Source organism: Muscardinus avellanarius, assembly GCF_963383645.1.
Source record: "Muscardinus avellanarius genome assembly, chromosome: 11".
Lineage (NCBI taxonomy): Eukaryota > Metazoa > Chordata > Mammalia > Rodentia > Gliridae > Muscardinus > Muscardinus avellanarius.
The window spans coordinates 53,340-79,294 of NC_137797.1; the positions used below are offsets into that span (position 1 = coordinate 53,340).

At 46.5% G+C, this 25,955-nt stretch overlaps 1 protein-coding gene across 1 annotated transcript; it reads left to right on the forward strand.

Moving 5' to 3' along the window:
• Positions 1–11,562: 11,562 nt before the first annotated feature.
• Positions 11,563–18,679, forward strand: RABL2B (RAB, member of RAS oncogene family like 2B; the record flags this gene model as incomplete). The annotated part of the gene is made up of 8 exons (XM_080705125.1): positions 11,563–11,663; positions 11,931–11,960; positions 13,798–13,877; positions 14,618–14,697; positions 17,342–17,453; positions 17,753–17,850; positions 18,117–18,200; positions 18,599–18,679. The coding sequence occupies 8 exons, from the start codon at positions 11,563–11,565 to the stop codon at positions 18,677–18,679; spliced, it is 666 nt and encodes a 221-aa protein (XP_080561251.1).
• Positions 18,680–25,955: the final 7,276 nt, after the last annotated feature.

Sequence of the window (25,955 nt, forward strand, 5' to 3'; positions counted from 1 at the left end):
GGCTTCAGTTAAAGCTTTAATTACAGTAGGCCTAAGTTTCTGTCCATAGTTCCTGTTCCCCTGTAAACTTTCCCCTATTCCCTGGAAAGAAGCTACTAACTGCAGCTAATCTGATAGGTCTGGAATTAGCAGGTATCCCAGGCAAGGAGACCCCCACCCATCCTGAACATTCCTGAGATAAGCTTCCCAAGGCTTGAAAGCTAAGCCAATGGGGGGGGGGGTGCGACAGCAGACTTATGTGTGTGTTTTGTTTTTTGTTTTTTGTTTTTTGTTTTTGTGGTACTGGGGGTGGGACCCAGAGGCTTTCTACTGTAGGAATGCAGGAAGAAAAGTCTTCCCCAGCTTGAGGTTTTAGTTAAGAAAGCCCTTGCCAATATTAGAGTTAAGGGAATATTATATAAGGTTAGGATAAGAAGGTAGCAATTGGTGTAAGCAATGAATTGAATAAATGGGCAAACTTCTTACTTCTGTTATAACCTGCTTAAGACCCTGGCTGAGGTACTGGAGATAAGTGTCAAGAGATAGCCGTTTGTCCAAGCAGAGGAGATAGCCATTTGTTTCAGACAGGGTGATACGGAAGGAATGTTGGAAGCCATAAAATTTATCTGATGGGAAACATTTGCCAGCTAGGGGCGGCTCCTGAAGCACGGGCGCACATCCCCCATAGGGAAGAAAAAGGAGACCCTTGGCGGGCAATGACTTAGGGAGGCAGCTCTGTGAAACCATTTGCTGTAATTCAAATGGATGTGTGATTGCTTTAAACTTAGTGGTTGTACCTGTTTACCAGTTTAATTGATTGGATGTATCTTTCGCGGGCTTCTCCTTGGCGGGCTCTGGTGTGTGTGCCCACCCCCTACTCCGGCTATAAAGTTAGAGGGAACCAGAGGCTAGGGGCTGCCGGACTGTGACTGACTCCCCCTCCCCACGGGTGAGTGCCGTCGATCCGGGAAGGCCCCTTGCCGGAACACGCTGCAGCAATAAACCCTGCTTGGAATTACATCCCTTGTGTATTCTCCGTTATTTGGGAAAGTGGGCAAATCTCAAACTCTTCATGACCTCCGGGCTATACTCCCAGCCCTTTTTTATATTTTATTTGGAAACAGGGTCTCACTAAGTTGCTGAGAGCCTCACTAAGTAGCTGAGGTTGGCTTCGAACCTGCGCAATCCTCCTGTCTCCGCCTCCCAAGCGCGGAGATTACAAGCGTGCGCCACCATGCCTGGCCAGACTTATGTTTTAAAATATCCAATCAAGCCGGGCGTGGTGGCGCACACTTGTAATCCCCACGCTTGGGAGGCAGAGACAGGAGGATCGCGCAGGTTCGAAGCCAGCCGCGCTGGCGTAAGAGACCCTGTTTCAAAAATATAAAATAGGTCTGGGAGTGTAGCCCGGAGGTAGAAGGGCTTCCAGGAACCCCAGTACCACTATATATATATATATATATATATATATATATATATATATATATATATATATATAGTCTCCAATCAATGCAAAGGTGGGTTGGGAGGCCTTTCTTAGGGGATAAAAGCTTTGTTCTTGGGGGGCAAAGGGCTCTCCTCCGTGCCCACTGCATTGGTCCATGTGGAGAGAGCAAGCTCAAGCTTGAATAAACAGCCCTTATGCCTTCTTGCATCGGACTCGGCTCCTGGTGATCATTGGCAGATAACGGACTGGCATAACAAAACAGGATCTTGTACAGGGCCTAAGACCCTCAACTCTTGGTTGCTGAGGTGTCCTGTAGTTGTCAGCCAACTAAAGGGACTCAACTTGCTTGGAGGGAGACAGCCTGTGACCCCCTCTGCCATGGCTGGAAGACAAAGGATAGCTGACAAGAAGGGACAGCAATGGGAGGTTGTACCTGACACCCTCGCTTAGTTTTCCCTGCAGATGGACAATATGTCATTATTGATTAATAAATAAAGTTCAGCGCGTCCCTCCGGGGGCACAGATATAAGCAGGAGTCCGATATAGATGATATGGATGCCTTTATTGGTCCCCGCTCCTGTGGGAGAGGGCTCCCACGGGAGCGGGTGAGCGAGAGAGAGAGCGCCTGTCTGTATCCTTGTGTGTCTCTCTCCAGCTCTCTCTCTGGGCGGGGCCCCTCTTATAGGAGGAGTCGGTTCCCCCACCCTTGGGAAACAGAACTCTAGCGAGGTAAGGAGGCAGGTCCTTCCTGCCTCCTGGGCTTCCGGCCCTAACCTCCCCATGCACTGGCAGGGGATTCAGACCTTACAATTATTATTGGGATAAACACTGCTATCACCATTTTGGAGTCCAGTCACCATGTTGGGAACCAGCCTGTTTAGCTTTGTTTCCTTAGAAACCAGGGCATTCATTTCGTTTTGTTTTTTGTTTTTTTATTTCTTGTTTTTTTTGTTTTTGGTATGGGAGATGGAACCCAGGGGTGTTCTTCCTTTGAGCTACACCCCCAGCCCTATTTTTATTCTTGGTTTTGAAACAGGGTCACACTGAGTCACAGAAGGCCTCACTAAGTAGCTGAGACTGTCCATGAACCATGATCCTCCTGTCTCAGCCCTGCAAATGCTGGGATTGGGATTACAGGTGTGCACCACCATGCCTGGCTCTATTTTGTTTTCTTAAACATCAAAAGTGACCCTCCCAGAAAACTAATGAATGTGGCAAATCAAACCCGCTCTTCTAGCAAAACCCATTTTGTGTTTGTGTGTGTGTATGGAGTGTGTGTGTGTATGGTGCTGGGGGTTGAGCCTGGGGCATTCTACCTCTAAGATATATCTCAGCCCTATTTTTTATCATTTATTCAAAAACAGGGTCTCATTAAGTAGCTGAGGCTGGCCATGAACCTAGATCCTCCTGTCTCAGTCTCCCAAGTACTAAGATTACAAATTAAACTGCAGTGAATCACATTATCATTGTTTTCCCAAAATTATAATAGAATTTTCTGAAGCCATATCAAATGAAGTACATGTATAAATAAAAAATAAAACTAACTGGCCAGGAATGGTGGCAGAAGCTTGTAATCCCAGCATTCAGGAGGCTGAGACCAGAGGATCCTGGTTTGTGGCCAGCCTCAGCTACTTAGTGAGGATCTTTGCAACTCAATGAGACACTGTTTCAAAGATAAAAGACTATAAAATAGGGCTGGAGGTGTAGCTGGAAGGTAGAATGCCCCTGGGTTCCATCCCCAGTAGCACAAAAAAAAAAGAAAGAAAGAAAGAAAGAAAGAAAGAAAGAAAGAAAGAAAGAAAGAAATGTGCTCTTGACAAATGTCAAAGTCACAAAAATGAGGGACAGTCTCAGGAAGAGCTCCAGGAAAATAAAACTGAATTTGGTGGTACTGGAGGTGGAACCCAGAGGCTTTCTACCTCCAGGCTATACTCCCAGACTTTTTTTTTTTTGAAACAGGGTCTCACTAAGTTGCTGAGAGCCTTACTAAGTAGCTGAGGCTGTCTTCGAACTCGTGAGATCCTCCTGTCTCAGCCTCCCAAGCGCGGAGATTACAAGTGTGCACCACCACTCCCAGCTTAAAATAAAACTGAATTTGAATGGAAAGAAAATTTTCTCCCAGTAAGTCAGGTGGCAAAAGTGAAGGGTCTGCAAATTGGATTCTGTAGAAACCATGTTTTCCTGATTTGGGAGTTATGTGGTGGTTATCTGAGAGTGTCTCTGCTTTAGGTAAAATATACCACAGTGTTTCACATGAAGTTGCAAATCTGGTAAAACAATAACCACTGGGGAATAGAAGAGAAAGAATTAAGAGTGCTTTCCACCACTACATTGTATTATTAGGGGCCATAGTGTGATTTAGTTATCATTAAAGCCACTATATGATTATTAGAGTGGTATTAAACTCCACTGTGTGAATTTGATAAGCCAGAGTGTGGACATTACATTATTATTAAAGCCCACTGGATGGACTTTAATAATTATGTTAAATTATATTATTCATATTATATTCATATTATATTATTGTATTATATTATAAATCATTATATTCATATTATATTCATATTATAAATCCACTGTGTGGATATAATAAGCCACAGTGTGGACATCACATTAGTATTAAAGTTAAGGACACTTTTTTTTGCTTTTTTGTTTGCAGTACTGGGGACGGAACTTAGGGGCATTCTACCTCCAAGCTACACCCCCAGCCCTATTTTTGGTTCTTTATTTTGAAACAGAGTCTCACTGAGTTGCAAATGGCCTCACTAAGTAGCTGAACCTCGATTCTCCTGTCTCAGTCTCCCAAATGCTGGGATTACAGGTGTGTGCCACCATGCTTGGCTAACAGTAACTTTGAATTCACTTTCTACATGAAACCCTTTCTCCCTTGGGTTCTCTGAGTGCTCCCTCCCTGTGCTCAGAATGTGGCTACAAAGTTCTCACTCCCCCTGCACAGCAGGCATGGGACCTCCTCAGTAGTCCTGAGGTGCTTCTGCCTGGAAGCTGAGGGGTTAGGAAAAGCTGTGTGGTGCCCTCTGACAGACCCAGGACTGTGTCTCTCCTCCTTCCAAGTCTACCTGGTGAGGGAAGGTGATGCCCACCCCTCTGGGGAACCCCAAACTCAGTGGACTCAGTGTCTCTCCTCTGAGGCTGCTGGGCCAGGAAATCTGGTGCCGCATCCTCTGGTGGATCCAGGACACAGCTCAGAATGTTACAGTTCCCTAATACATTTGCGCCACCTGCTGGCACGCTTGTAAAATTTATATTAAAAACCATCATTTTGGATGGGGGGAGGAGTTGTTTTGTTTTAATGGTAGAACTGGGGATTGAACCCAGAGGCGATCTACCTCTGAGCTACTACACCCCCAGACCGTGTGTGTGTGTGTGTGTGTGTGTGTGTGTGTGTGTGTGTGCACGCGCGTGCGCACGTAGTACTGGAAATTGAACTCAGGGATGTTCTATCTACAAGCTATATCCCCAACACAATTTTTTTTTTATTTTGAAACAGTCTTGCAGAGTTGCTGAAGCTGATCTCAAACCTGCACTCCTATCTCGGTCTCCCAGATACAAAGATTACAAGTTTGCACCACCATGTACAGCTTTTAGTTGCTTTTTTTAAAAACAGGATCTCAGTAGGTTGCTGAGGCTGTCCTCAAAACTGTGATACTCTTGTCTCAGCCTCCCAAGTACTGGAATTATAGGTGTGTGCCACCATGCCTGGCAATTTTGGAAATTTAAACTGATATTAAGCCCATTGCTCATGTATTTCCAAAATGGAACAAATATTCAGCAACCATATAAAATGCAGATACAAACTGTTAAGTAAAATAAAAATGTGGGTCCGGCAAAGTGTGAAAAACATGAGAGAGGTCTGGTACACGTGGCATTCACTTTAATTGCACGGCTCTCCCGGGGATTAGGGCGAGGTAGTTGCATGGGGCCCGCGTGCCCACCCGAGGCTAGAGGAGGCAGGCTCTCCTTTTTAAGGTATGCATCTCATGAGATGGGGGGGTTTACTCACGGGAACGCCCAATTCTCGCGTGGGTTTTGGGCCCCCCCCCCGCCCGCGCAGAGGTCATGTGATGCAGAGGTAACATGAGGGCAGGACCCGACTTATCACAAACTAAAAAATATATATTTACTTAAAATAATTCACAGTTGAGGCACAATGGAGCACATCTGTAATGCCAGTGAGGAGATAGAAAGGAAATAGGCAGATAGGGAAGAGGCCTCCAACCCCACTCGACTATTAGGAAAAAAAAAAGAGTGTGAGAAGGAACAAGATGAAATTTATATTTAGGCTTGGAGGGACATCGTAGATGAAGCAAGATGGAGTGAAAGCACTTCTGATGGAATGAATATTTTTTTTTTTTTGGTGGTACTGGGGGTGGGGTAGAAAAAGTTAATTTCCTGAGTTTCCTGAGGGGCAACAAATACCTGAAATTCCAAAGGCTCAGAGATAAGAAGGACCAGAGCTTCACAAAAGCCATCGGTTTACTAATCAACAAACCCACCCAACAAGTCTGGCACTGATGAAAGGAGATTCTTCAAGGACTTGCAAATACCCTATGCAAATTCTGAGAGCTGCTTCCCAGAATTCCCAAAGTCACCCTAACCAAAAGAGGTTGCAAAGGGTCAGGCCTTTGCCTTAGTCCAACGGCAAATTGGGGCTTTTTCTTCTCGGGACCCCCTTCCCTTTTGGGAGCTGTTCTCTCTCGCGCGCAGGTCATGTTGGCCCTGAGAGAAGGCAGAGTGCATCTGAGGGCACGTGGCTCGGGCTACTCTTGAGTAGTGACCTGACGGCTTCTGCTGGACATCAAGGCTGATCAGGGCCCCTAGGGGTGACCTGCACCTCTTTTCTGGCAGATTGCGTGGACTCTGGGAGAAAGTAGTTTGCAACTGATGGGCACTTGGCTCAGGCGACACTCGGGTAGTGACCCAAAGGCAACTACAGAACACCAGAAGACCCAACAACCCAAGTGGTGTTCTGCCTCTTTTCCTATTCTCTTCTGGCAGATCGCATGGACTCTGGAAGAAAGCAGCCTGCAACTAAAGGCAATTCGGCTTGGGCTACTCTCAAGTAATGTCCTGAAGGCAGCTGCTGGACCCCAGAGTTCCAGCCCCTTTGGGGGTGTTCAGCCTCCCTTCCCCATTCCCTGCTGCTTCCAATAAACCTTTTACTCCCCTTCCTGAGGTCTGCGGGTCTCATTCTTCACTCACCGTAGACAAGAACCGGGTAAGGAAATGTCGAGCTCCTTCTTAGGAAACTCCTCCATTTCATCTCGAGGAAACGCCGGGTTTCCTCTCAAGAAACCCCCATTTCACCAGCAACTCAAGAGGCCCCCAAAAACATTATAATAAACAGAAATTAATTAAAATAATTTAATATTATCAGGATAATTATCAAACAATTCTCTCAATCAAAAACAAGGTAAAAGCCGGACATGGTGGCTCACGCTTGTAATCCCAAAATTTGGAAGTCTGAGACTGGAGGATCACGCTTCATGGACTGCAGATACCAGCAAAAGCCACGCCCTCTCGGCATCTGCATTATTATTATTCATGCAGTCCATAGGCAGAATCTCAAAGTGAGAAACAGCCCCGAGAGAAGGTGTGGTCGCTGGCCAAAAGTACTCTCCACTTTTAGATATTCTTTCATAACTATTATTCTTCTAGTATTCTTTTAACTCCCCACATGAATTGCTCCGGTGGTGTAAGATCAGGACTGTGAGAGAAACTGAGTCCGTGGAGAATAAAATTTCTAGTAACTTGTCCAAACCTCTAAATGCCTTTGACTTTGTTCAGAAAAGAACTTAAAGATTAGATGCAATAGTAGCATGTCAGTAATGACAAACGCAGATTTCCTCTCAATCTTTGACCCTCAACCTAATCAATAACCAACCTAGAGGGGGAGGCGACCTGATGCCTCCATTTACCTCTCTTTGTGATCCTGACCAGATACGGGAAGACAAACGTTGGGTGTAACATCAAAGCAACCCAGTTTATGAGCAACTAATACTGCCCAATACAATGGAGCTGAAGGCTAGGAAGATTCTTGACCTTTACACCCAGTATGAGCCCTGCCCGAGATGGGAGGGGCGCCACGTGGCCCAGGAAAGGATATTGCAAAGGGTCTGGGACAGGAATATGGATTATTTATAGGATGAATAGTTTTCTAGTAAGACTATCGTTTGGGGAAAAATGTTTCACAGCTAAGGAAGTATATCTGACAACTAAATCTAAATACTACATGGTATTTCTGGTGTTTGTCTGCCAAACTGTGTTGTGAGTTTGCTTAAGAATTCAGATTTTAGAGGGCAAGGCAGCAACACCTGGAAGAACTTTTCATCACATCCACCTGAATCGCCACATCCCCCCATGCCTGCCATATGGACTGAGCCCAAAAGATGGAAAGTTCCAAGAAAGTTAAAGAGGATTCCCCGAGAAGCCTCCAAGCCTTGGGCGTGCTCGTTTCTTCTGGAAGATTGCCCTTTGGAACTGCTTGTCTGCAAGATCAGGGAGAAGATCCGGAGTTAATCTCTTGAAAGCCAAAAGCCAGCTGAAAGCCGGACTAGTTTTTTTACCTTTGTTTACATGTCATTCACTATTGTTTCACAGTGATTGCATTCACTTCCTTTTCTCTTATTATTAACTTTACTGGTGAAGGGTATAAATTTTGGGGGGGTTTTGTAATAAAGTGTCATTGGCTCAAGAAGCCTTTGTCCATGTCAGATTCTTTCTAGAGAGCGCCGTCACTAGGAACTCTTAGTTCCTAGAAGGGAAAAAATCGCTGCAGATAAGAGGCTGCAGTACTTCACTCTCATCCTTCCCCATCTTTGCTGAGACTCTCGACCGCGAGTGGACTCGCGCCCCGATTAGACTGAGCTGGTCCGCGACAATGGATTCAGCTACTTAGTGAATCCCTCCGCAACTCAGTGAGACCCTGTTTTAAAATAAAGAATAAGTCGGGCATGGTGGCGCATGCTTGTAATCCCAGCATTTGGGAGACTGAGACCGGAAGATCGTGGTTGGCAGACAGCCTCAGCTACTTAGTGAGGCCCTTCGCAACTCAATGAGACCCTGTTTCAAAATAAAGAATAAGAAATTGGGCAGGGATTGTAGCTCGGAGGTCAAATGCCTCTGAGTTCCATCCCAGACCTGCAAAAATAAATAAATAAATAAATAAATAAATAAATAAATAATAAACAATAAACAAACAAACAATTAAAAAATAGGGCATGGGGTGTAGCTTGGAGGTAGAATGCCTCTGGGTTCTATCCCCCTCACACACACACACAAGGTAAAGCATTTTGCAAGGTAATCCAGAGACACACCAGACTCCAAAGTGCCAAAGAGGTGGTTTATTACAAAATTAGTAGGAAACAGAGAAGAAAAAGCAGCATGCCCCGAGACACACTGGAGAGCTCGAAAATGGAACTCTGGCCTCCCCTCTCCACCTCCAGCTTTTAAATAGATTTTGTATTGGTATGTCCTTATCAGCATTACCAAGGCAAAGGTGCCTCTTTGCCTCCAGACTGTGCACTAAGTGCAGGGGTCAATAATCCACCTGCTTTCCTCTATTGTAGTAGGCAGTATTGGTTGTTCATCAACTATAGGTGCTTTGAAGCAGCACACAGAATTTACCTTTCCAATATCTAGGCCAGGTCGCAAGAGAGGAGATAAACAGGCACTGATTACCCCTATGTATTTTTAGGGCTAAAAGCTTTCATTGTCGCTAAGGCTTTTAAGGCTAAAGCCTTTCGTTTCCATTACATCCTTACTGTAGATAAACATTAGAACAAAGGGTAGAGAGGAACTCCGCAGTTTAACAGCTACAGCCTCTTTCTGCCTGAGTACCTACACAGCACCCGGGTTCTGACTGCTTTTTACATTTTGGAAATTAATACCAGAACAATTTTCCAATACCAGCACAGCCGGGCATGGTGGCACATGCTTGTAATCCCAGTACTTAGGAGGCAGAGACTGGAGGATCTAAGGCTCACAGCCAGCCTCAGCTACCTAGTGAGATGCTGTTTCAAAATAAAGGATTAAAAAAAAAAAAAAAAAAAAACATAGGGCTTGGGGTGAGACTCAGAGGCAAAATGTCCCTGGGTTCCATCCACAGTACAAAAAAAAAAAAAAAAAAAAAAGGTAAGCTAAACTATGGGATATCTACTTTTGCTGGCTACTCTGCCTATGGGTAACCAGCCACCTTGCTATATTAATCAATGCAATAAAAATTCTTTCTAATCCTCTTTGTTAATGCTGTTTGATTTGTCCTGCAAGGAGCTAGCCTCCGGACATTGACCTCAGGAACCAGAGGCGGACTCACGCCAGGCACTACGCCAGCCACCCGCGTCCCAGCGGGGTCCTTCGGGCGCGCGCAGACAGCCCTCCTGGGGTCCTGGCACGGTTACGTAGCAGCTGCAGGGACGCAACCGGAAGTGGACCGGAAGTGCGGTCTTGGCGCGCAGGCGGTCGGGGCGAGCTGGTACCCCTGCAGTGCCTCGGGCCCTCGTTCGGGCGGTACGTGGGGACGCAGCCTCCCCGCGCTGTTCGACTTCTGCGGTCTGAGTCGCCGACGGTCGGTGGCCCTGGGAGGGCCGGGTCGGGGAAGGACCAAACTGGGTTCGCACGGCATTGCGATGGGTGACCCGCAGTGTTTGTGGAGGGAAGGAATCTGTCCCCTGGGTCGTGAAGACACGGTAGCCATCGAAGGTTTCGACTGTAAAGCGCTGGGCTGAATTTGACCTTTTCCCAGGTCGCTCGGTCTGGGCGGTGGAAGAGTGAATCCCGCGCCGCCCTCCCGCGCTGCACCGAGGCTGAGGGCGCTGCTGGGAGCAAAGGGGCCCTGCCAGTGCAGAGGCACGGCAAGGAAATTGGCCCCTTTGGTGTTTTCTGCTCCTGGCTGCGTGCACCTCCGTTATAGCCCTTAGCGCAGCTGGCGGTCACCATTGTGGCTCACACCCCCGAACCCTGAAGTCCGAGTTACTGCTGCTAGGTCGACATCACAGTATCATCTCTGTGTGCCCACTAGTGCAGAGTCAGGAAGGTGGTACATTCTTAGGAATGTTTGTGAGAGAGTGGAACCCGCTTAGAGATGATGTTGACACTGGATAATGGTGACATGTATAGATGAGAAGGTAGGGTGCAGCATTTGGGGTGGACAGAACTAAAGCTATTTGTGTTTAGCATGTGTTTAGTATGCCCAGCTGTGCTGGTATGGGAAAATTGTTCTGGTATTAAAAAAGCAGTCAGAACCCGGGTGCTGTGTAGGTACTCAGGCAGGAAGAGGCTGTGGCTGTTAAACTGCGGAGTTCCTCTCTGCCCTTGTGTTCTAATGTTTACCTACAGTAAGGATGTAATGGAAATGAAAGGCTTTAGCCTTAAAAGACTTAGCGACAATGAAAGCTTTTAGTCCTAAGAATACGTAGTGGTAATCAGTGCCTGTTTACCTCCTCACTTTTGCCTGTGTGCATTAGTCTCCTATTTACAAAGCTGGCAGGCAGTTACATATGAGTCTGGCACAAAGGGAAGCAGTCTTTATATAGGTCCAGTTGAGCATCATCCTCATTTAGGAGATGCATGCAACCGCTAGAGGAGATTAAAAAAGAATATCCACGTTGAAGGATATAACTGCAGCAGGAGGAAGATTGGAGTGGGGTGAGAGGCACCAGGACAGAGTCAGGAATGGAGGGTTGGCATCTTTGGTTAAGTGATCTGTGTCATTCATTGATGAGAGCTCAGGCTGTTTTTGCCAGACAGTATCTCACACTTACCATGGGACTTGAACACTATTTTTCATTACTCTTACAAGTGAGAAAACTTGTGTGTTGAACTTGGTAAAGCTTCAGCATGACAGGCGGGAGGTATGGCCTGATCATGCCTGCACTAGGGAGATGATATAGGAGAAATCTTGTGGGGACAAGGTTACAGTCTTGAGGCTCAAATCACAGCCAATTTGGTGGTGATGGAGAAGGATATGTACCCTCAGGCTCCTCATCAGCTCTGGTCCAAGAGGAGGAAAAAATAGACTTGGTTGAGGAGACTTCTTATCTCTAACAGCTAACTCTTGTTTACCTTCTCAGACAGTAACAAGACCTCCTGGCTGGGCCTCTCTCTACAGCTAAGAGCCAATGGCAGGGGACAGAACCCCTGAGCTAGACCAAGAAAAATACGATACTGATGACCACGTGAAGATCATCTGCCTGGGGGACAGTGCTGTGGGCAAGTCCAAGTATGTTGTGAAATTAGGGAAGAATGACAAGGCCCAGAATGGGTCTGAGTTGTTAGAAAAGCTTACAGAGGCACAGAGGAGCATGATTTCTATTGGTTGGCAAGGGAGGACTCTTGGCTACAACCCATATGTGCAGGGGAAATGAGGGAATCATCTCACTTGTGTGTGTTAAGGAGGGGATTGGGGAAAAGTCGTAAAGAGAGTGGAATTTGGGGAGGGGAAGAGAGAGACACTGCCTGATAACAGCCTTATGCATTCCTCTTACAGACTCATGGAGAGATTTCTCATGAATGGATTGTATCCTTCAAGGCTCAAGATGCCCCTTATTCCTGTGGCTCTTCCCGTTCACCTGCATCTCCACCTACCGCCCAGCCCAGAGAGGAGCTGTGGGCAAGTGAACCACAGGTTTCCTTCATAGTGGCCTCTCACCAGTCAACCCATGTGACATCACACAATTAATACTCTGTTTGGAATTGCTTTTCTTTTAGGAAGTAAGAATGGCTCACAGCACTCCGTCTTTTTTTTTTTTTTTTTTTTTTTTGCAGGTCTGGGGATGGAACCCAGGGGCATTCAAGCTCCAAGCTACATCCCCTGCCCAATTTTTTTTTATTCTTTAATTTGAAACGGTCTCACTGAGCTGCAGAGGGCTTCACTAAGTAGCTGAGGCTGTCTGTGAACTGCGATCCTCTGGTCTCAGCCTCCCAAATGCTGGGATTACAAGTGTGCGCTACCACGCCCGGCTAGCACTTGGTCTTGATCAAGTACCTGGATTCAAATCCTGCCTCCCCCTTAGCTCTGACCGTGGGCAAGTCACTTAACCTCTGACCTCAAAACTAGAGTCTTATGTTTAATATGTTAATATCTTTAAAAATATTTTAAAAGTTTGATAGGAATGAACTTTATAAAACATAAGCTACCAGCTTCTCCCCTTTCCCATAAATTGTTACACTGTATAGGTGTGGAGTGAAGCTCACCCTACAACTGGGAGGTTTTTAAAAATCTTCCCAGGTGGATCTACCGTGGGCCACAGGTAAGAAAACCTCTCTAACGTGTGTTCTCTGTCCTGGCATCCCAAGGCTGAGCAAGGTAGTCACCCTGGACTCTGAGTCTATTTTGCTCCAAGTCATATCACATGCTCCTGTGCACTCAGCCTACCTCCTTGGTCTTGGCTTTGCCAGTTAAACTATCCAGTATCTTGTGGCTTCAGGCGGCACTACTGCCCAGACTTTTTTTTTTTTTTTTTTTTTTGGCGGGTCTGGGGATGGAACCCAGGGGCATTCAACCTCCGAGCTACACCCCAGCCCTATTTTTTATTTTTTATTTTTTATTTTTTTTTATTGGTGGTACTGGGGATGGAACCCAGAGGCTTTCTACTTCCAGGCTATACTCCCAGACCTTTTTTATATTTTATTTGGAAACAGGGTCTCACTAAGTTGCTGAAAGCCTCACTAAGCAGCTGAGGCTAGCTTTGAACCTGTGCGATCCTCCTGTCTCAGCCTCCCAAGCGTAGGGATTACAAGCGTGCGCCACCACGCCTGGCTTTATTCTTTATTTTGAAACAGGGTCTCACTGAGTTGTGAAGGGCCTCACTAAGTAGCTGAGGCTGTCCACAAACTGCGATCCTCCAGTCTCAGCCTCCCGAATGCTGGGATTATAAGCATGCACCACCACGCCCAGCTCTGCCCAGACTTGTTCAGGTTTCACACATAGGCAGACTCAGTGTATACACAGCCTATTAGTTGTCTGGCTCCTCAGAGCTCTCTGCCATCTTGCTTCTAGAACTAGGGTTTCCTTCAAGCCTATGAGAGGTCTGTCTGCACAGGATTTGAGGCATCCACAGTTGCATTTTCCAGCTTCATGGTGCCACTTATGACAGCTTCTATGTGAATGTTCCAAGTTTCCTCAGACTTAGATGCCCAGGACACACTCCCAGCCCCTGGTGTCCCTGCCCTTCTTTCTAGCTTGTGCCATTGAGAGCCCAATCTTCCAGATGCAAAACCCATTTTATTTAAAATCTAAATAACTCCAAAAAGAAATGGAGGGAGAGGGCCTATTCCATCAAAACCATTCTTCCCATTCCTCACTCCTTCCTTACCTCCTCTTCTACTCATCTTACTCCTTAACCTAAATGCAGCCAGCCACAGCAGCTATCCACGTATGCCCTAACTCTGTATAAGCACACAGCCACAGTGGACGGCAAAACTATCCTCGTGGGTGAGCAGCCCAGGCCCAGCCTTGAGCCTTAATGGGAAGGAGGTGGAAGAGGGGGAGAGGCACCAGGAGACTCGTGGGAGGGACTCAGGGAGAGAGGAAATGGGAAAGCCCACAAGACAGGAGAAGCACAGGACACACAGCTTCTGACCCAGCCCTGGCCAGGACCAGTTTATGGGCTGGGCTTCAGAAGAGCAAATGGAAGATTGTACTTGTGGGAGGAAGAAGCGCACAGAGCACAAGGCAGTAGCTGTCCCCATCAAGGGTTCTCTTTCAGCCAGTATAAGCAATAGTTAACATGGCTTGTACATTACCCCACACACAGGGCTTGGCCGAGGTCACAGCCTCCTCCTTGGCCAGGCCGCTCATCCTACCTGCCTATCCACCATCTGTGCTTACCACACAGGGAAGTTCAGACTTTAGAGGACCCTGCATCTTGAGAATGGAGTGTAATCCACCTACCTTCCCTCTCCTGGGGCCTTCTGTCTGAGTCTTCCTCCTGGCCCTGTGTCCAATGCACACATGTGTACACAGACCCCCCTCCCCCCAGTATATCAAGCACACTGTCCCAAGGACACCTATGAAACTGTGTGATGTCTGTTCCTCCTCATGCTGCACATGTACTCAAACATGGGCTGTTGTTTGTATACCATATGAATGTTGTGTTTCTGCACAGAAGTGCTTGAGACACGGGGTCTTTTTCCCCTTCGGCCCCGTCAGCCAGAACTATGTTCACATTGCAGACTTTTGGGATACAGCAGGCCAGGAGCGGTTCCAGAGCATGCACGCCTCCTACTACCACAAGGCCCACGCCTGCATCATGGTATGAAACTAGGTGGGAGGTGGACAGAGGCACTGGGCAGTTCTGACTTGAGGTGTGCAGGAACAAGGAACTCAGTAGTCCTGTGCCCTCCTAACCAAGCTGGGTGCTGTGAAAGAGGGGGCAGGGCCACCCAGACATATGAAGGCACATGTGCTCCCCAGAGCTGCTAAGTGAGAACAAGCCAGGTAAGCTTGCATTGGGTAGAGATGGGTAAAGGAAAGGTGAAGAGCAGAGGGACAAAGAGCTCAGGGCTTCAGCAGCAGCTGTGACTAAGGCAGGGCCACACCCCCCCTTTGGAGCACACCCCTAGAGAAGCTCCCTGCTGTTTCCTGGGGACCTTTCCCTCTCAGACCAGCCCTCACCTCACTCCCAGCCTCTCGCTGTACAGACTAGGACAGTGGTCAGGATTGCACCCTATAGACAAGGTATAGTAAGTGCCACAAGAATACCTGAAACACAGCTTGAGGAAGGATTGCAAAGTGAGAGAAGGGCCATGAAGACCTGGGTCCTCTAGGAGTTCCTGCTGTGTTCTCTCTTTCCTGGATTGAACCTAGGGCCTCATGCCTGCTTAAGCATATACTCTGATATACTCTGCCACTAAGCTATACCCCCAGCCCAATAAACTGATTTTTTTTTTTTTTTTTTTGCGGATTTGGGGATGGAACCTAAGGGCATTTGACCTCTGAGGTACACCCCCTGCCCTATTTTTTATTCTTTATTTTGAAACAGGGTCTCACTAAGTTGAAGAGGGCCTAAGTAGCTGAGGCTGTCTGAGAACCACGATCCCCCGGTCACACCCAACTAGACTGGTTTTCTTAATTATGAATCCTAGCAATTGTCACCAACGGAAAACCTCAATCACTCAGACTTCTTAGAATAGTATTCAAGGTCTTTTACATAAAGCCCAAAACTTGGTGACACAAAACAACTATTTTCTTTTTTTCTTTCCCACATGTGGAGCTGGGGATAGAACCCAGGCGCTTTCTACCTCCAGGCTACACTACCAGACCTATTTTTATATTTTGTTTGGAAACAATCTCGCTACGTTGTTCAGAGCCTCAATAAGTAGCTGTGGCCGGCCTCGAACTTGCATGATCCTCAGCCTCCCAACCATTGGGATTACAAGCGTGCTCTACCATCCCCAGCTGAAAACAACCAATTTTTTTTTGCTGGGTTGGGAATCCCTAATGTCTGGGTCTCGGTGGGAAGACTCCCCAGGTGGGGTACTAGGCATCTGCGCACACGCTAGCCACTGGCTGGGTTACAGGCAGGTGCTACTGCACGTGTCTTCTGGCTTGGGTCAGTGTGGGCTGATGGCTTGCTTACAGGTGGTAGATTCCAAGCCAGTGCCTGAGAGGAACCAGGAAGTCTGCCTGTTCTTTGTAGCATTTGACACCACTCAGCCTCCCCCGCCCACTTAGCAGTTGTCTTGATTGCAGCCTTACCCTGGCCCCAGTGGGTGTTGCCTCACTCATAAGGAACAGCTACAGAAGGAGCATGTCTGTTTGGCTTTCTGTTGCCCACCCTCTCCTCTAGCTCTCCCACAGTTCACTCCCCTTTACCCTGGTTGGATGCCACCTCCTTCACGCAGCCTCCTCTGGTATCTCATTAGTCAGTCTTTCCTATATGCACCCACAGCGCTCTAACCACTGGTCACATGGACTCTGTGGGGTGCAGGTGGGGTGGGGGCCACACATGCTACCCACAGGAGTTTACCAGCTGGTGGGCACAGTGGTCAGGAGAGAGTTGCCTTCCATCCTGGCTTTTGCAGGTAAGGAAGGGCCCGTTACCTACTCCTCCCACACTACCTTAGGCACAGAAGTAAGGGTTTCCAGAGTTTTATTACTGATAACTAAGGTACTGAACATGCAGGGCATAGTGCACACATCTGTAATCCCAGTCCCTGGGAAACAGACAGGATCGCAGGCTTGAGGCTGGCCTTAGACACTTAGCATGGCCTTCAGCAACTTAACAAGACCCTGTTTCAAAATTCTTTTTAAAAAGGGCTAGGAATGCTGGGTGTGGTGGTACACGTTTGTAATCCCAGCATTTGGGAGGCAGAGACCAGAAGATCACAGTTCATGGACAGCCTCAGCTACTTAGGCCCTTCACAAATCAGTGAGACTGTTTCAAAAATTAAAAGACTAAAATATAGGGCTGGGGGTGTAGCTTGGAGGTGCAATGCCCCTGGGTTCCATTCCCAGTACTGCAAAAAAGGGTGGGGGGCTAGGAGTGTAGCTTCAAGGTAGAACCTCCCTGGGTTTGATCCCCAGTACTTGGGGGGAGGGTAGCAAATGGGGATGGTGTAGAGCCAGAAGTCTGACCCTCAAGTATGGAGGTCAGCCCCAGCCAGTCCAGTTTCAGTCCTGCTCTGGCATTTGTAGTTTGAGCTCACCGCTTTTCCTTCTGCCTGTGACAGTTGTTCATTGGCTCCTCTCGGACCCTCTTCCGAGGGTGCCAGAGTTCCCAGCCTACTCTTATGGGTAGTACCACCCTCACCTGTACCCCACAGACAGAATCCATGTGACCAGTGATCAAAGTGCTGGACACATGCCCAGGCTTGCCTGCTTGGGTATGCGAGTCATCTGGAGGTAGGCTGTGGAGACATGGACACACCTGAACTGTCTTCTCCAACCCTTTGCAGGTATTTGATGTGCAAAGGAAAGTCACCTATAAGAACCTGAGCACCTGGTATGCAGAACTTCGGGAGTTCAGGCCAGAGATCCCATGCGTTGTGGTGGCCAACAAAATTGATGGTAGGCCATCCCTGCACTTGGGTAACAGCATTCTTGGGGACTTGTCACCACGTATTTCTTCCTTTTTTGGGTGGGCAGCCTTTGTCCTCTTTCCCAAGATATTCCCTCCCCAGTAAAGATGCCAGCTGAGCCAACCTTGCCCTCTTGACAAGACACAGACCCTTGTTAACTGAACTCTTGAGAACATCTCTCCTGATTGTTGCTATCCCACTTCTGAAATGAGGCCTCCACTGACCCTCCCTTCAAACCCCTCTCCTTTTCCCTGGATGGACAGGCCAATGTCCTGCTTCTCTCTGCAGCAGACATACACGTGACCCAAAAAAGCTTCAATTTTGCCAGGAAATTCTCTCTGCCCCTGTACTTTGTCTCAGCTGCTGATGGCACCAACGTTGTAAAGGTAATGTGGTAGACTACAGAAGTGATGCGCTGATGTGGGGCCAGGTGGCATTACAGGGAGGGTGTGAAGGGAAGAGCGAAGATGGGTAGGGGAGAGGGTGTGGGCCTAGGCTTGATGAGGCAAAAATCCATTGACAATGCCTGAGTCAGGGGGATGGGGAAAGGTGAATTGAACAATGAGTTTGCTAACTTTAGGGGAGGGTTAGTGCCCCCTGCCCACGGCCACACCTTGCTTCCACAATCTCTGCTTCCCCATTCCTACCACAGCTTTTCAATGATGCAATTCGTTTAGCAGTGTCTTACAAACAGAATTCACAGGATTTCATGGATGAAGTTTTGCAGGAGCTTGAGGTGGGTCAGGTCCAGTTTGGGGTGGGACATAAAAAGCTGGCTTTCTCTTTAGAGATGTGGCTTTTACCAATAGAGTGGCTTTTTTTTTTTTTTTTTTTTTTTTTGCGGGTCTGGGGATGGAACCCAGGGATATTCAACCCCCAAGCTATACCCTCTGCCCTATGTTTTAGTCTTTATTTTGAAACAGGGTCTCACTGAGTTGCAAAGAGCCTCACTAAGTAGCTGAGGCTGTCCACGAACCACAATCCTCCAGTCTCAGCCTCCCAAATGCTGGGATTACAAGGATGCACCACCACGCCCAGCTAGAGTGACTTTTGCCTGCCCTTGCCACCCTAAGCACATCAGAGTTACAGTTGGGCAAATGCAGGGTCAGGTCTCACCTGCAACTTTGTTCACAGAACTTCAAGCTGGAACAGAAAGAAGAGGATGTGCCAGACCAAGAGCAGAGTGGCAAGATGGAGAGCCTGTCCCCCTCCTGATTAGAGGGCAGCCTCTCATGGCTGACTTTGGGGTGTGGTGGGGGAGCCTTTGATTATTCCTACATCCCTGAATGGAGACCCTCCCCAGGCCAACCCTGCTCAGCCTCCTGCAAACCCACCACCCCATAGTATAGGACGAGGCCAGCAGCATCACACACTGAACAGGTCTGAGGATCTGGCAGACCTTGTAGCAGAACTAGGGACCAGCACCTTTCACACCTCCCACCCTACCCCTAGCTGTAAATTAGGAACCACTTATCTCTTGAGTAAATGGTCATTTGGGTGATTGGAGTTTTTTCTTCCTAAAATTGACCTAAGGGACTGTTCCTTGCATTTCTGCCAAGAGAATGATTGCTAAATCCTGATTCCCTGATTCCCCCACTGCAGAATGTATAATGGTTCTGTCCTCTTTCCCCTGTAGTCTCCTGGGCAACTTCTTTAAAATGGTTTTGAGCAGACAGCTCTTCATTCCAGAATTTTGAGCAACTGTTTTAGGAGCTCTTCTAGTTCAGGCCAAGATCAGAGGAACAGGCTTTTTGTTAAAATTACATAAAAGCTGGTGACAAGTCTAGCTGTATTCAGTCATACAAATATGTAGAGAAAAGTAATGGATATTACTGTTGGCAACCAGTGGGTCACAGCCCCACAAGAATACCCATTCAGATTATAGGAAATCCATTTTCAGAACAGCTCCTTTGAAGCCTCTTCATCAGCAGAGGAGGCTTTCCTCCATTGCCTAGAACAAGTTGGACACTGTCTTCTGGGGTGGCTGGTGACTGCTGAGGATTAGCTGTCCTGCGGCCTCTGCTCCCTGCCCCAAATCTGTGGCTTGCTAGAATGCTTTTGTGATCATCTTGAGCATCATTTTCATTGTGGTCATTAATTTATTTTGTTTATATTGTTTCCTTTTTAAAGTAAAGATTCTATTATATAAACATTGGATATACATGTGTGCTTCATGAATGTGAAGTGTGCTGAGGGAAAAAACAAAAAAAGATACAGATCTCCAAAATAGTAATGAGGGAGAATAGCTTTATTTATTTTAAATCATTATTCATTCTAGCCGGGCGTGGTGGCACACGCTTGTAATCCCAGCATTCGGGAGGCTGAGACCGGAGGATCGCGATTCACAGACAACCTCAGCTACTTAGTGAGGCCCTCCACAACTTAGCGAGACCCTGTTTCAACATAAAGAATAACACTTGGGAGACAGAGACAGGAGGATCACACAGGTTCGAAGCCAGACTCGCTGGCTTAAGAGACCCTGTTTTCAAATAAAAATATAAAAATTGGTCTGGGAGTGTAGCCTGGAGGTAGAAGGGTTTCCAGGAACCCCAGTAGCACCAAAATTAAAGAATAAAAAATAGGGCAGGGGTGTAGCTCTGAGGTCAAATGTCCCTGGGTTCCATTCCCAGACCCTCAAAAAAAATTAAATCATTAATAATTGTGCTTTTTGTTTTGCTTTGCTTTGCACTGCTAGAAATCAAACCCAGGCCATGCCAGGAAAGCATTCCACCACTGAGCAACGCCCCTAGCCCAGTGAGAGGTGGTTGTTGTTTTTTTTTTATGCAAACCACTTTGTTTAGACTACACACTAAAATTCACCATTAGTATTGACTTTCAGAGAGTGCGGTAGGCAAGAAGCTAAGCAGTTGCTGGCTCAGCTAGAGGCCGCCTTTAGACGTACCTCCCCACCGCAGGGAGACTGGGGAGCTGGGGACAGATTACCCCAGAGCTGGTCCTCCTGCCTCAAGACCAGGGTCTCTGGTGCCAGTTAGCCGAGGTGGAAGGTGACTCAGCTGCGACACATAGGTCTACAAGTACCCTAGCGTAAGACCACTTCCCTCCACGGCATTTGCAGCCTCTTTCACTGCCTGAAGCTCTTGTGCATTGAATTCCTCTCACCATCTTTCAAGGTCACCCCTGATGGGCAGCAATCCATTTTTGGCAATCATGTACTAAGCTAGCCCAGACCAAGTAAACCTCTAAATTTTACCACTTTAGCAGGACCCAAAATATTTGTATGGCTTACCTTCTACCCTCTGAGGTACATGCATCTTATCAAGGCATCTGGAGTACTTAGATCCCTAGGTCCAGTTAGCATATAATTATCAATATATTGGACAGAAATTTTGTTCTATGAGAGGTCAGAATGGTCCAAATCTGAGAGTAGGAGAATTAACATAGCCTTAAACAGAACCACAAATTATGCAATTATACAGCAGTTGGTCCTGTGTGAAAGAAGTTACTGGTAGGACTGCATTTTTCCAAGTCATAATCACCATGTTTAGAAGGTTCTGTCATTCTGCTTCAGTAAAGACACCAAGTCCTGCATGACAGGTGCAATTAGGCCACTTCTTTAAGTTTTAGAGAATTCACTGTCATCTCTGTGATTTAAGTGGTTTTTGCAGAGGCCAAATGGATAAACTAAGGTAGGGTTATAATGGAGACCACTACTACCCATGAATCTCTTTGTGTGTGTGTGTGTGTGTGTGTGTGTGTGTGTGTTACTAGGGATAGAACCTAGAGGCATTCTACCTCCAAGCTACACCCCCAGCCTATTTTTTTATTCTATAATTTTGAAACAGGGTCTCACTGAGTTGCAAAGGACTTCACTAAGTAACTGAGGCTGTCTGAGAACCTTGATCCTCCGGTCTCAGCCTTCCGATTGCTGGGATTACAAATATGCACCACCATGCCCAGCCCCATGAATCTTTTTTAAATAACTTCTTAAATTCACATAATAATGATAATGAGGCCATCTGCAATTTTATGAGATCTTGTTTCAAAATAAAAGAATAAAATAGGGTTAGAGGTATAGTTTGGAGGAACAATGCCACTGAGTTCCATCCCTAGTACCACAAAAAAATTCACATATTAAGTCAGCCATTGCATGCCTTAACACAGTCATAATATTGTCTACCATCCCTGAAAATGCTTTTGTCACTTTATAGTAAAACCCCTTACTAATTAGTCTACGTTCTGTCTCTGTGGATTGATTCTGGACGTGTGTGTGTGTGTGTGTGTGTGTGTGTGTGTGTGTGTGTGTGTTTTACTGGGGATCGAACCCAGAGGCATTCTACCTTTGAGCTAAACCCCAGCCCAATTTTTAAATTTTTTATTGCAAACAGGGTCTTATTAAGTTGTAGAGGGCCTCACTAAGTAGCTGAGTCTGACTATGAACCTGCGATCCTTCTGTCTCAGCCTCCCAAGTACTAGGATTACAAGTGTGTGCCACCACGCCCTGGCTTTATTCTGGATATTTCATATGAATGAACTCATACAATATGTGACTTTTCGTGTCGGGCTTCTTCCACTTAGCATAATGCTTCCAAGATTCACCCACACATCCCGTGTTACTTCCTGTGTGTGTGTGTGTGTGTGTGTGTGTGTGTGTGCGCGCGCTTACTGGATTGAACCTGGTTGGGGGGGGCATTCTATCACTGAGCCTATATCCCAGTTTCTATGCTTTGTTTTTGTTTTGTTTTGTTTTCCAGTACTGGGGTAAGAACCCAGGGGCATTCTACCTCCAAGCTACACTCCCAGCCCTATTTTTTATTCTTTATTTTTTGAAACAGGGTCTCATTGAGTTGCAAAGGGCCTCACAAAGTAGTAGCTGAGGCTGTCTTCGAACCACGATCCCCGTCTCAGCCTCCCAAGTGCTGGGATTACAAACATGCGCCACCACACCCAGCTCTATTTTTTTTTTTTTAACAAGGTCTGTTACTGTGCGCTGGCCCTGAACCCGCGATCCTCCTCCAGACTTGTGTGTTCCTGCTTATGGCTAAATCAGGTTCCATCATGTGCACACGCAATCTGTTGTCCATTTGTTGGTGAACACTTGATCTTTTTCTAATTATTTTTTAACAGTACTAGGGATTGAACTCAGGGGCATTCTACCTCCAAGCTACAATCCCAGCCTCATTTTTATTTTTTATCTTGAAACAGACTCACTAAGTTGTGGAGTACCTCACTAAGTAGCGAGGCCGGCCGCGAACCTATGATCCTCCTGTCTCAGCTTCCCAAGTACTGGGATTATAAGCGTGTGCCACCATGCCTGGCTTCCAACTTTTATCTATTAAAAATTGTGGTGCTAGCTGGACATGGTGGCACACGCTTGTAATCCCAGTACTTGGGAAGCTGAGACAGGAGGATCTCAGGGTCACAGCTAACCTAAGCTACTTAGGTCTTCTGCAACTTAGACCCTGTTTCAAAAATAAAGAATAGCCGGGCATGGTGGCGCACACTTGTAATCCCAGCATTTGGGAGGCTGAGACCAGAGGATGGTGGTTCACAGACAGCCTCAGCTACTTAGTGAGGCCCTCCACAACTCAGTGAGACCTTGTTTTAAAATAAAGAATAAGCCAGCTGTGGTGGTGCACACTTGTAATCCCCACACTTGGGAGGCAGAGAGGATCGCGCAGGTTCAAAGCCAGCCTCTCTGGCTTAAGAGATCCTGTTTCCAAATAAAAATATAAAATAGGTCTGGGAGTGTAGCCCAGAGGTAGAAGGGTTTCCAGGAACCCAGTACCACCAAAAAATAAAATAATAAAAAAATTGGACAGGGGGTGTAGCTTGGAGGTAGAATGCCTCTGGGTTCTATCCCCAGTACCTCAAAAAACAAAATTAGCATAGAAAAATCCTCAACCTAATAAAGAATATCTGTGGAAGACCCATAGTTAACATACTAAGTGGTAAAAGATTGAATTATTTACCTTTCGACCAGGAACCAATCAAGAATGTCCAATCTCACCAGGTGTGGTAGCACATGCCTATAATCCCAGTTCTTGGGAGGCTGAGATAGGAGGATCACAGGTTCAAGAACAGCTTCAGCAATATAGCGAGACTCTGTTTCAAACAAAATTTTATGTGTGTGGTACTGAGGATTAAACCCAGGGGCATTTTACCTCTTACCCTCCTATTCCTATCTTATTTTTTATTTTGAACAACTTATATGAGCAACTGATTTTCTTGAGGTGTACAGAGCAACTCAGTGGAGAAAGGAGACTCTTTTCAAGCTATGATGCTGTAAATACTGGATGTCCACATACAAAGAAGGGAACTTCAAACCACAGTTCTCCCCACATACAAAAATTAACTCAAAATGTATCATAGCCCTAAATGTAAAGCCTAAAACTCTGAATTTCTAGAAGAAAACATGAAAGAAAATTTCTCTGGTCTCTGGTTAAGCAAAGATGTGTTTGCTCTGACATCAACTGTATGACTTAGTCTGACATGGTGGGACAAGGATCCCAGGTTCAAGGTCAACTTTCAATAACTTTGTGAGGCCCTGATCCAAAATAAAGAATAAAATGGGTCTGGGGATTACCTAAGAGGTAGAATGACCTTGGGTTGACTCCCTGGTACATAAATTATAAATAAATAAATATTGAACCAGTATTGGAATGGCCTAGGAAGATTTGGGAAAGCTCTGATTATTAATATATTTCAAAAGAAAATAATTGGTATATTTCAAAATAGTTGTGTCAAAATGGCGGCAGACATGGGTAAAGAAAGGACTTGATTTCTGCCTAAAACAGGCAGCTATTCCAGTGTAAATTAACCTAGCTCAAAGTAATTAACCAGTCAATAGGAGAGGAGAACTAGGCCTTTTTCTATCTAAAGACAGATCTAGGCCTTTATCTAAAGACAGATCTACATGATGATCTAGGGAGGATAGAGCAGGGTTCGACCTTGCCCTTCAGGAGAGGAGACACTTTGCCACACCTTGCTGGGGGAGGTACCGTACAGGGTTGAGGGGAGGTACCTTACAGGGACATTCACTACATCAGAATCACATAAACAAGATGGAGGTCATGGATATAAGAAGTCTGGTCCACGTGTAATCCCTTTGGTGTATTCATTTTGAGTCACCCCCCCATGCCATTTTGGCATGGGGCTGTATTTCTATTTTCTGTATTTCTATCTTTCTAATAAACTTCTTTAAATCTTCAGCAACTGTCCAAGCTATGCCTATTTATTCTTAGCTTAGGACAAGAACCCGTAGTAATTTTCTGGTTTTTGGTCATTTTGGCTTTTGTTATGGGTTGGGGGAAAGTGTGTCCGGAACCCTCGCAGGGGTCCCCAGGGAACAGTCTCCCCACACCATACTCTCCCTAAATCCGTAACAAATATGACCTATAAAAGAACAAATTGGAGCTGGATGTGGTGTTGTACACTTGTCATCCAGCATGGGAGACAGGAGGTTGCAGGTTTGTGACCAGCCTTAGCAACTTAGTGAGGTCCTCCACAGCTTACTGAGACCCTATTTCAAAATAAAAAATAAAAAACAGAGCTGGGGTTGTAATTTGGGGGTAGAATGCCCCTGGGTTACATCCCCAGTTTAAAAAAAAAAGAAAAAGAAAAAGAAACAAAAAAGAAAAATAATAAATTGGCCAAAAGTAGTGGTGCATGTTTGTAATCTCAGTACTTGGAAGGCTGAGACAGGAGGATTGCAGGTTCATGGCTGGCCTCAGCTACTTAGTAAGGCCTTCCACAACTTAGTAAGACCCTGTTTCAAAATAAAGAATAAAAAATGGCCAGGTGTGGTGGCGCATGCTTGTAATCCCCGCGCTTGGGAGGTGGAGACAGGAGGATCGCGCAGGTTCGAAGCCAGTCGCGCTGGCTTAAGAGACCCTGTTTCCAAAAATAAAATGGGTCTGGGAGTGTAGCCCGAAGGTAGAAGGGCTTCCAGGAACCCCAATACCACCAAAAAAGGGGGGGGGGCTGGGGGTGTAGCTCAGAAGTAGAATGTTTCTGGGTTCAGTCCCCACTACTGCAAAAAGAAAGAAAGAAAAGAAAGCCGGGCGTGGTGGTGCATGCTTGTAATCCCTGCGCTTGGGAGGCTGATACAGGAGGATCGCACAGGTTCAAAGCCAGCCTCAGCTACTTAGTGAGGCTCTCAGCAACTTAGTGAGACCCTGTTTCCAAATAAATTATTTTAAAAATAGGGCTGAGGTGTAGCCCAGAGGTAGAAAGCCCCTGGGTCCCCCCACCCAGTACCACAAAAAGAAACAAGGAAAGGAAAGGAAAGGAAAGGGGAAGGAAGGAAGGAAGGAAGGATGGAAGAATGGAAGAAAGAAAAAGAAAGAATAGAAATAGGGGGCTAGGAGTGTAGCTCTGAGGTAGAATGCCCCTGGGTTCCATCCCTAGTACCAAAAAAAAAAAAAAAAAAAATGTAGAGCTTCTAATCCCAGCATTCAGGAGGCCAAGACAGTTCGCGGACAGCCTCAGCTACTTAGTGAGACCCTCACAACGCAGTGAGACACTATTTTAA